The following is a 12,207-nucleotide window of genomic DNA, read 5'->3' as shown; positions in this document are numbered from 1 at the left end:
CTTTTGTCGTGGTTCACTCGGTTGTTGTTATAGGGTGTTTTCACACTTGGTCCCTTTCAGCCATCTAACCGAACTCAGATTGATGACTCAGCATTTTTTGCGCATATGTGAACACTCCAACCGTACCCAGACCCCTTTAAAGCGAACCGAACTGAGACCACCTCAGGAGGTGGTCTCAGTACGGTTCACTAAAAATCAACGGTACGGTTCGCCTAATCTGCGCATTGTGAACAAAAAGCGCACCGGGTTCACTTCGCCTTTTTCACTGTAGTTTAACCTTCTTCGTTTGCCATAGTTGGTCACGTGACTGTAGCAGGGAAACTCAACTTCCTTTTGGAACTTACCACAGCCGCTTTACAGTTCTCTGAACTTACTGACTGATGAGTCGGCCACAATAATATAACTATATTATAAATATATAATATTTTTATATATATATATATATATATATATATATATATATATATATAAAATAACTTTATTTTCCTTAATCCGCACTATTTTGATCAAAGAATACAGCAGGGCAAGCATGGCAGCAGACATTTTGATTCAAGAGAAAATTACCCAGAATTCCGTGCACTGGGGGTCTGAGGGCTCTAGAGGACCTGGTGTGAACAGAAAGAGGACTGAGGCCCCATCAAAGCTTAACTGGACCAGAAAGAGAACCCAGTCCTCTTTGTAATAAATTCACAGTGTGAACACAAAAAGAACGGAGTTCTTTTTCTGTTGGTCCACTTTTTGGTCCACTTAAAGAGGACTGAGTCTGGTTCCTTTAAAGGGGACCAGGTGTGAAAACACCCATAATTTTAACACGTGTGTAACTATTTCGCTTCTAGGAGCGCCAGCAAAATTATACGATAGAAACAATCCAGACTGGGCACCCGCTCAGAAAACGGGCTGTGTTTCGTCCAAGGTCGGACTTGATTCTTTGGCAGCCGAACCAGATAGAATGCGATATCTGGGTACTCGATGGTCAGTAGAAGCGTCTTATGTTCAGAAAAGTCTGACTTTTTTTTAAATAATACAGGTCAAAACCACACACATCTATCTTCTCTTTGTATCGAATCTTCGCTCGAGCGTTCAAATCGTGGTAATAGTGAGAAAATTCAGCATTGTTTACAGACACGCTTTCAGCGGCTGCCATCCTAGTTGCTTTGTAGATCCACCATCATGGCGGACGCTCAAGACGTCGCGCGTTTTGATCACGTGGTTGCAAGTCACAGCATTGGCAGGGATGAGAATGGGACATTTAAAAAAAACTCTGAAATGTCTGCCAAGGGCAGACATAATGCACGCAAAGCGTGCATGGGGGGGTTTAAAGGGGGGTGCGCCCCCCTTTGAGCATGGAAAATTTTTATAAAATGCACTAAGAAATGGTGACCTCTGATGACTTCACAATCCCCCTTTCCCACATTATTTATTTATATGCCCCGTGTTAATTATCTAAAAATGTTGATTATTGTAATATTGCTCTAAGACACCATACATAATTATTCCTTCATATGAAATGTCATCTTATTCATGCCTACCGCAAAAAAATTGAGCATAATGTCCCCTTACGCCGGCCTAACCTGGCCGGTCTAGGGCGCATTTGCCCAATTCACAATCCCCCTTTCCCACATAATATATATGAAGGTTTAAAACGTTTATAAACTTTAAGGCCCACTTTACACGGGGACGGTCTGAAACAAAAACGCAAAAGTCCGTTTTCGTTCTCACTTTTTTCCGCGTCTACACGGCCGTTTTCAAGGAGGAAATCTGCGTCTATACGGTGACGCATAAATGTGTGGAATTCAATTGGATGTGCATGCCAGGCGGCTAGGTGGTGCTGTGAAAGACCTCCGCTATGTCTGCACGCATGCGCAATGTCTTCCGTCTTGTCTGATCTGCACATCTGCGCTGCGAAAACTTTGACTACTCTGGCTATGGTAAGTAAGAAAGTAAGTAAAAAAGTAAGAGCATACTATACCCGCCTCTGTTCATTAACGGTATATGTGCAGATTCGGTATAGATGTTCGAAGGACTCCTGGACGCTTATTAAAGCTGCCAGAGCAGCTTGAAGGTCCGTTGGATCGATGTAATCAGACATGCTCTTACTTTTTTACTTACTTTCTTACTTCCCGGGCTGGCATGTACAGTATATGACACATGTATGACGTAAACGCAGATCCGAGCAGAGTTTCGCATATTGGGTAGTTTAGACGGATATGCAACGGGGGCTGTTTTTAACTTATCCACTCTGGAAGGCGTTTTCAATTTTTTCTGTTTTTCAGCCTCGGAAACGCCGTCCCCGTGTAGACGAAAGGCACTTCCGATAAAATATTTAGTTGTTTTTACTCGACAGCGTCCTCGTGTAAACGGGCCCTAAGAGAACAAATCCCTACAGATATAATTTTATATATCATGAGCGATAATGGAGGTAACCGTAACGATATATTAGATTCCTCCTGACTCCATTTTTGACAATTTAAGTAAAATGTACCTTTGTGCTTTTTTGTTCTGATGTGCTCCTGGATGTTTCTAGCTCCTCTGTTTCCATAATTGATCATATCTGAGCACAGAATACACAGAACCTTTCCCGGCACGTCCACTTTTCGGATATGTTCCGTCAGGCACGTCGTCACAGTTTGTGTCCCTATCTGCACGGTAACGCTACTGTCGAGCCATGCCCATCGGAAACAGTTCTTTATCCTGTTCGATTTATCGATTTCCCTGGCATGATCCTCATTTTTGCGGTCCAAAACTTTCGCCATATTGGCGAAGTAACTTTGAAAACTAACCAAAATAACCAGAACTTAAGAAGTGATCAAAACCGTGTACGTATAGCTTGTTTCTCCGTGAATCGTAGACGTGAGATGAAACTAGCGCCAAAACGTTGCCGGAAATCGTCGCGAGTTGTCGTTAGCATAAATATTGAAGAAAGCAATGACGATTTCTGTTATCACAGCTGCAACCAATTTTGCGATGAGCGTTGCCGAAAGATGCTGGCGGGCGGGCGGGCGGTCCTGCCTGCTTGTGCCACCACAAGCCTTGCCTCGCGCCGACCCCGAAATTTTCTCAACGGATTTACATGTTTCACAAAGATGACATTTTCAGCGGGAAAAACTCGGAATTCCGCAGATCCGCGGAAAATTCTCATCCCTGCATTGGGAAGCCACCCGAGGAGCATCTCAGGGTTGGGTACCTTGCTCAAAGGCACTTCAGCTCCTTATTGAGCAAAACCTGTTTAATTAACTAGCCTAATAAGCACCATTTCTATGCAAAGGCTGCTAGACGTTTTCGAGAAATAAGGTCTGTTCTATGCAACACTGTAATGTAGCAAAACAAACTCCATTAGCACCAGAAGATGCACATTGTACAGAAAGCCACCAGATGGCACTGCAGCAGTTGGTGTCATGGCAGTCAATGCCCAGCTCCCCTACTATGTGTCTGAACTTCAGACTCTAATGAAGTCAAAGCTTGGGGAGGGGAAGGAGAGAGAGAGAGCGAGAGAGTGAGTGAGTCAGTCAGCATGGAGCTGAGCCAGACGGAGACCCAGTAAGCATGGTAGCCTGCCGCAGCTCTCTGGCACACTGCCATTACCAGGGCAACTACAGGAGCAACACACACAAATTAGCCCTGTCTTATCTGTACTGCTCCTGCTGTTGGCCCTTTAAAGACCAGGTGAGTGCAAAGCTGTTAAAATTTTGTTTTCTCTTATTTCCTCAGTCCTAATAAGCAGCACAGTTGATATGCAATGGTTGTCTGAATATAATTTTCCCTGGTCCATGGTATGCGCTACAACCGCGACTTGACAAGAAAGCCACTGTTCCGTTCTTTCAAACAAAACGATGCAGCATGAAAAAATGCTCCAATGTCTGAATCTCATTTCAAGGGAAAGAAAAAAGTATGACCTAGATGCGCAAATCAAGAGTGTCCCTGAGGTGGCTTCAACTTAAGCAGCCGGACGAAGAGCGGATTTGCATTTGCTTTTTTTAATCCAGTGTGGTTAGAAGCATGTAACGACCACAGACAACAGGGTGGACTCCACTTATATACCCCGCTCACTCGATACAAGTCTGACGAAAGACTACAGACAGCTTGCTTGGCCACAAATGGCCCTTTTCCACTACCCTTTTTCAGCTCACTTTAGCTCGCTTCAGCTCACTTCAGCCCGACACGGCTCGCGTTTCGACTACCAAAAAACAGCACAACTCAGCTCGCTTCAGCCCTGCTTAGCCCCTAAAACTCGCACCGTTTTGGAGTGGGGCTGAAGCGAGCCAAACCGAGCCGAGTGAGGCTGGGGGCGTGAGCAGACACTCCCCTGTGCACTGATTGGTGAGGAGGAGTGTCCTCACATGCCCACACACGCCCCGCGAGCACGCTGGGATCTGTAAACACCATAAACCCGGAAGAAGGAGAATTACGAATTACGAGAATTTCTGAAGCCTTATGCGCCTCGCCTCATCTATACGCTCTTGCCAGTATCTGTTGGCGTTGTTGGTGACAACAAGCCACAGCACCAAGACTAGCAACACTAACGACTCCATGTTTATTGTTTACTATTCGGGTCGTGAGACTACCGCTTAAAAGATCACTGATGTCACTGTTTGCGCTGCTTAACGACATCACCTGACGTCCACCCACTTTCGCTAACTCCACCCAATGTGTCCACCCACTTCCAGCCAGCACGGTTCAGTGCGGTTGTAGTCGAAATGCAACTCCAACAGCCCCGCTCAGCCCGACTCAGCCGCGTTTGTAGTGGAAAAGCGGCATTACACTACGTCCAGACTGCAACCTGAAACGACCCATATCCGATTTGTTGTGAAATCCGATTTTTTTGTTAGGCCGTTCACATTACCAATTATATGAGACTTGTATGCGATCTCCAGTATGAACGGAAAATGACCCAAAAGTGTCCCGCATGCGCAAATTGACACGTAATACGTAAACAAAAAAAAAAGTGCACTCTTCAAGTTTAATGATTTTTTTTGTTTGTTTGTTTAATTATCTGGTTAGTGTTAGTGTGAGGTCTCGTGTGTGTTTTTGTTTCTGAACTGAAATGAAAACGTGTAGCCTGGTAACGAGGGTTGACTCCTAATGTCTCTCTAATTTCTATATAAGTGCACTACATGTTACTAGGAAGTAATGGATTTTTAAACTCTATATAGTGCACTCGAGCTTCAGTAGGCAGTCATTTGGGATACGGCCGCTGTATTACCAAACTCTTAATTCAGGCTTAATAATTTGCGCACATTTATTTCGTCATATTAATAAACTTTTTCTACATTTTTATAAATATTTATTTAGATTGTTTGTTTATAGCCAGCTGAATTCTGCAACTTCTCTCAGCGCTGGCTCAAGGTGCAGAAACACCAGTGCAGTTTGCGATGGAGATGAGGCGAGACCTGGCGATGTGGTTTTTGTGGCGGCGGCGGAACTCACACAATAATCTGATTAATGTGGACAGCAGACTAATGAGACCGAAGGTGTCAAATTACTGGAAATTTCCAGAACAATCTTATAATCTTGTAATACAGGATGGTTTAAGTTATAAATCAGTTATAGAAACTGTTTTATTTAATCAGGCTAACAGATTAACATCCAGGTCCCTACCAAATCCACCATTAGCTTGATCAATTCTATAAAAGTCGATTTAAATTCTGAAAACTGTATAAATGTTGTTGTTTTCCACCGAAGAGGCAGGATTAGCCAACGCAGAATAGTGACGTTTGTCTCTTGTTGATGACGTGTAGGTCGCATGAATGCGACCTGTCCGGTCAGACTGCAGTCGCATGTGAAAATATCGGATATGCATCGGAATTAGGACCACATATCCAAGCGGCCTGGGTCGCATGTGAAAAAATCGGATCTGTGTCGTTCAGATTGTCAATAACAAATCGGATACAGGTCGCATATGGGCAAAAAAAATCGGATATGGGTCGTTTCAGGGTGCAGTCTGAACGTAGTCTTAAAGCAGATGGGAACAAAACAAATCCAGACGTAGAGTTACTCTTTATTTGAGGGGGAAGTAAGGAGCTTTTGCGGTTCTTTTTCTTTCCAGTGTTAAACTTATTAACTTCAGAAATCAAAACTTTCGATTCAGTACCAAACAGATACTTACTTACAATACATTTTGTGCAGTTTGCTCATATGAGCCAAGACAGATGGCCACTGAGTCTTAATCTGAAGTCTTGTGAAATTTTCGATCAGCATGTGCAGCTTGCTTATTCACCAGAGTTGAGTGTGAGAAATGAATGTGTGTAAAATGAGAATCGGAGAGAAATTTTTGAGGTTATGTTTGTGTACAGAAGCTGAAGGTGACCCTGACCTCCTCTTAGCAGCTCGGTGTGTAGGTAGGCCAGTCCTCTGGTGACCGAATGGGCGAGACGGCAGCAGCTCACCCAGTCTAGGGCATGCAGACTCAGGTACCGACACAAAGAACCCTACACAAATACACACACACACACACACACATACTTAGGCTGAGACACTTTATTGATGACACTTTACCTTAAAAGGATGGTAACATTGATACCAAAAAAACCTAAAAAGTATCACGGTCCCTGTGTCTGAAATCACTCACTCGTTCACTACTTCCTATATAGGGAATTACTATATAGAGGACTATATAGTGAGCTCATTGATAAAATGGGGGGGGGGAACGCTTTCGGACACTACTCCGTCGCACCGTTATTTACATCATTACTGTCGCACAATTAAAACGTGCCAGATCAGTCGGCTGGTGTGGTTTCAAAATAATAAATACACGCATATATTTTTGTACTACTGAGCGTATTTCCCACATTAATCAATACAAAGTACTTTGTGTCTGCTGCATCTTTCAGTTCTTTTAAATCAAGGCTGAATTCTTCCTTCTTTGCCGCTGCCTTTTATTAAATCAAATTTGAGGCTTTTTGATTTGATTTCTTTCAGCACGACTGCAATGCATGATGGGATGGTGAGTGACCATCTAGTAGTACACTACTTTTCGGGATGCATTGTGGGATACTTTGAGTGCACTACAGTATATAGGGTGTAATAATCCTCACTAGACAGTCAGACAGCACTACAAAATGGCGACCTCACTATATAGTGAGTGATTTCGGACATGTTCATTAGGGTGCATCAGTTGCCCCCTAAAAATGAAAAGTTCCTCCGATCATGATGCATTTTTGTTTTTATGTTCCTTTTGGTAAGAAAACACACACTGGGTGAAATATTTTGACAAAATTCAAAAGTTTAATGGTGGCACCAGGAGCTCAAAGTTATGGAAAAAGCTGCTATTTTATGACTTTTATGACAAAATTTCGATCACTTTTCATGAAACATTATGGCACCTTATAGAGTATACCAAATATCTTAGATACTGTAGACAGTATGTCTAGAATGTCTAAAAATATTTGGAGGTTTATTTTAGGGTGCCACTAGCATTATCAATGTTATAACCCTGGTTTTAAGCTTGCCGCCTATGCATATGCTCGCCCCTATTAAATGCAAAGGTTCTTAACATGATCTCTGGGTCACAAGAAATCAATAAATGGAGCCCAACATTGTGATTCAAACCTTACGCGAAAACATAAAATAAGTGTTTTTTGGCAAAAAATGAACCTCATGGTGCCACCATTAGACTTTTGAATATGGTCAAAATATTTTACAGGATGTCTTTATTGGTGAAAAGGAACACTCAAACAAAAATGCATCAGATTTTATGAAAGTGAGGGCAACTGATGCACCCTAATGTTCATCATTCATGCTAATACATAACATACTTCTGTACACGCTGCTAAGCTAACTGAGATATGACAAATACGGGGTGTTTTTCAAAAAATTTGATATCATTTCACAATCTAATAACTTTGCCAATTCTCGTTCAATTGACCTCAAATTTTAACAGCATGGGTGGAAACGGGTCAAAAATTTATGTTTAATGTTGTTATCGTTTTAGGTACAGGAATGCCTTTCACTGGAAAAGAACAAGACTGTGTAGCGTGCGTTTATAAGAGAATTCTCTAAAAATGCACCAACTGCAGTGATGGGAATAACGGCGTTAGAAATAAACGGCGTTACTAACGGCGTTACTTTTTTTAGTAACGAGTAATCTAACTAATTACTTTTTACATCATCGTTATAACGCCGTTCCCGTTACTTACAATAAAATACCATGCGTTACTTTATTAAAGCTGTTTTCATCTGGCACGCTGCTCGTTCAGCCTTTCTTTACTCTGCTTTAGTGTGGGGCGGGGAGACGCGAGACAACGGCACAGTCAGCCAATCAGAGTAGATTTGGACAACATATGTAGGTAGGCTCCGCCTACTGCACTACTGCGCGCTCTTTCAATCAGAAGACCCAGCGATGGCGAGCGGTCAGCCCAACACTGCGCTTTCACACTGGAAATACAGCCATTACTTTTCATTACTTGAAATAAAAGGCAAAAATGTCTACGTGCAATGCACATTATGTCGAGGAACAAAGCGTTTGTCCTCGTCAGTGGCCAGTAATTAGTAACAATTTTAATAACTACAAAAATATATTAAATTTGATAGATGTCTTATCTCACATTGTCCCACAAAATATTAATATAGTGTAGATAACGTTATTAATTGGTTCTGTTAAGTGTCCATTTCAGTCATTAAACACATTTAACATTCACTTTTATTATGATTACACTAATTGAATTTGTTTTTTTTTGGGGGGGGGGACACAAAATGTAATGGAATAATTACTTTCCCTGGTAATTAGTTACTTTTATGACAAAGTAACTCCGTTACTAACTCAGTTACTTTTTGGGAAAAGTAACTAGTAACTATAACTAATTACTTTTTGAAAGTAGCGTGCCCAACACTGACCAACTGCAATGCAGATTTGGACACGGCACAAAAAGTTCAACGAGGACGGCTGTGTGTGCAGCAGGGCAAAAGGATCTGGACGACCACCAGCGTCGGAAGAGACGGTCGAGCGGGCGGGTTCGTGAACGCTGAAAATCTGTGGAATCCACGTCCCTTTTGAATTTCTCATTCAAAGTGTTGAGGAATAAATCTCATATTGCGCCACGTTAAGCCTGTTCAGCTTCATCTGCGTAGACTATGTAGTTTCGGGGATATTTACATCTCGAATATCACCACGTATATTTTTTGAAACACCCTGTATTTTAATGCAGGGAAATGAGGAACAAACATTCCTGCACAAGTTAGTCCAAGACCAACCTCACCATACAGTAACTGTACCTTTCTAAGTCATTTTAATCATTAATCAATTATTTGTTGCAGCCCTAATGGCCACAGTGATCAGCATGCTAATGGTTACCCACAATAATCAATCCTGGAGTGTAAGTGCACAGAACACAAAACCACCAGACTCCAGATCTAACCCCACTAGGGAAACTTTCGACCCCGTAAGAAGTCTTTAGAGTCCTCTCAGTCAGTCAAAGAGCTGTTTTTTTTTTTCCTTCTTTTTCTCCCTAAGAGGAAATGCAAATATTTTGCCTTTAAGTACTCCTCCCCCCCAGGCTCCCCAAGTTTAAAGCTGCTCATGTAATCCCACCCAAGGTAAATAATTAGCAGTGGAGTGAAACAAGAACAAACGAGGCAGTGTGTGAACAGCGTAATGTCTGTCTGTTCAGACACAACAGAAGAGACATTCATTCCTATGTCACACCCGTACACACGCTAAACAGGTGTGCCTGTTGTAACATGTTACTACGCTGTTCAAGAATGTGCCGCGTTCTAGATCAGAGGAGTCAGGAAACACCGTTGTTCTTGTCTGAGTACATGTACTATGTTCATCTAACTTGTCTAAGTGGTGGATAATTAAACTGTTAGACTGATCAGACTTGACAGTGCTTGGCTGAGTTTAAAAAAAAAAAAGAGAGAGAAATAAAGGAGAAACAATTCTGCCATTCAAATACAGCCAGCTATCATTAACTCAAAACAACAAAGAGAAACAGAGTGAGGAAGAGGGGGAGAGAGAGAGAGAGAGAGAGAGAGAGACAGACAATGAGCTGGTACATAACCCACCCTTCTCCTACTGCCTGCTGTAACACCATCTGAATCAGCTATAAAAATACCGGCCCAGATACTGTAGTTGTGTTACCGGCAGGATATTTGACTCTCCTCTTATCATGGCCAAAAATATTAAGAGGCGGTTAAAATGAAAGAGGTAAGGTCAGTTGAAGGTAAGCAAAGGAAATTCTACACTATCTTGCCCAATCCATTCAGAGCTGGATGAGTAAATGCAGTGGCTAATGGATGAGTACTCACATGTGGGTAATATTCCATCACGAGGAGGTACTCCATACGGCTGTCCGTTGTCAGACGCTCGTCTCCTACGATGAAGCGTGCTATGTTGTCGTGCTCTAACAGAGGGATTCTGTAAATGGCTCGCTCGTTGACAAAGTTTTGACGGTTCGTGTAGCTGAAGACCTTTACTGCAACTGGACGCTCGTCCAGAGCGCCTTTGTAAACCGAGCCGTAGCGGCCGCGGCCGATCAGCTGCAAAAGAGCACCGGAGAAATAGTTTATAGGAATTGTATACGCTGCAAAAAAGGCTATCTTACACTGCAAAATATAAAAATCTTAGGAAGTTTATTTGTCTATTTTCAAGTCAAAACATCTAGCCACCCTTATTACTGTATAAGTCATAATTGCCCAACAAGCAAAACCTCACTCAGGCCCTGTCCACACGGCAACGGATTCAGGTGAATCCGATACAGTTGTTTATCGTTTCGGCCTGGCGTCCACATGGCACCGGCGTTTTGGGTGCCCCAAAACGAAATCTTTTGAGAACGGGTTCCAGAGTGGAAAGATCTGGCAACGGCGCCGTTGCGAAGTCGTCTGGATGAGTAGAACGGATTTGTTTATGATGACGTCACAACCACATGTGCTTCACGCCGGGTAGAAGTGTAACGAACTCGATGCGAGTTGTCAACAAATCCTAGAACTTGGTTCATGAAACGCGCTTACAAAATATTTTCACTGTGAATATTTATTGTGTAATGGTGCAAAGTGAGTGAGAGAGAGAGAGAGTGTCAATCCCGCCAGCAAAAATAGGGAAAAAAAGGAGCGATCTCACCTCTTCAGATGTTGGTTTAAGTCCTACAATACATTCCTCAAAAAGGATGTAGAAGAACAAATTAATCCATCAACGTGTAGCATTCAATTTATTCCGGACCATTAAAGACGCCGCCTACCGCATAGAATCGTACGTAATCCTCGCCGCCATATTGGATGGGTCAAAGCGGAGAATAAAGATGCCTCATTCATGTGCTGCGTATATATATATATATATATATATATATATATATATATATATATATATATGGATATGGTATGTAGTATATATTTATTTTTGTAATTATATATTTATATGGATATTCATGAAGTGTATATATGGTATATATTTTTATAGGTGTATTAATGTAGTTTGGATTTCGGGGTAGTTAATGGGGTGGGAAATTTTAAAAAAAAGTATTGTACTTCTTCCCACTCCTTTTTCGAACAATGTGCGGTGTATTGTAATGTATTAGCTCTTGGTTATTTTATTTATTCTTTTTTTGTCACTTTTTTTTTCATTTTCTTTCTTTTGTATGTACAAATAGTTACATACATTTTTATACATGTTCGAAATAAAATAAATTCATTCATTCATTCAATTCATTCATTCATTAACTGTACCAACAGGTTTACCGTCCAAACGAGATCACATGGTGATCACCTTTCACAGGTGAGACTGGAAAAATACTTTTCATTGTATTTGGTCATTATAACGTAATTTTACGAACAGATTTTTCTGACTTTGTGTACATTTTGGACATTTTGTCAAATGCGGTTCATCTTGTTTCAAGAAAAAAAAAACAAAGTATGCTTGTTTTGGGAATAAATGAACTTTACTGAAATCTTTGAATCTTTCATTACAATTCATACATTTCAAAACATATGTGTGCCCCCAGAATGCACTGTTGCTTTGGCGTTGTGTAAGCACTGTAAGTCAAAATGCATAGACTTTTTTTTTTTTTTTGGTGCCTGAGGTCCTGGGGAAGTGGAATCTTAAGAGATGTTTGAATGTTGAAATGGGAAAAAAAAATAAACTTGTTGCAATGCTACACGTGTCGTCAACTTGATAGTCTCTGGTCTCGTATCTAGAGTATTTTACTAATTACAGGTCACAAAAGGAAATCTTTTAAGCTAGCAATGCTTAGTTGTAGAATTTAACAATCCTAATATTAGTAT

General features: G+C 41.5%; 1 protein-coding gene across 2 annotated transcripts in view; it reads right to left on the bottom strand.

Moving 5' to 3' along the window:
• bmpr2b (bone morphogenetic protein receptor, type II b (serine/threonine kinase)) overlaps positions 1–12,207 on the bottom strand; it is a 188,649-nt gene that overhangs the window by 25,868 nt on the left and 150,574 nt on the right. Inside the window, exons 6-7 of one of the 2 annotated variants that reach the window (XM_060930148.1) lie at positions 10,240–10,470; positions 6,311–6,425 (exon numbers count right to left, since the gene is read on the bottom strand). In XM_060930148.1, the coding sequence (XP_060786131.1) occupies positions 6,311–6,425; positions 10,240–10,470 (346 nt within the window). The remainder of the gene's footprint in view (positions 1–6,310; positions 6,426–10,239; positions 10,471–12,207) is intronic. The other variant, XM_060930149.1, reaches the window with a different exon arrangement.

This window comes from Neoarius graeffei, chromosome 9, assembly GCF_027579695.1.
Source record: "Neoarius graeffei isolate fNeoGra1 chromosome 9, fNeoGra1.pri, whole genome shotgun sequence".
Lineage (NCBI taxonomy): Eukaryota > Metazoa > Chordata > Actinopteri > Siluriformes > Ariidae > Neoarius > Neoarius graeffei.
The sequence above is the reverse complement of the archived record's forward strand: the minus strand, read 5'-3'. Positions and strand labels throughout refer to the sequence as shown.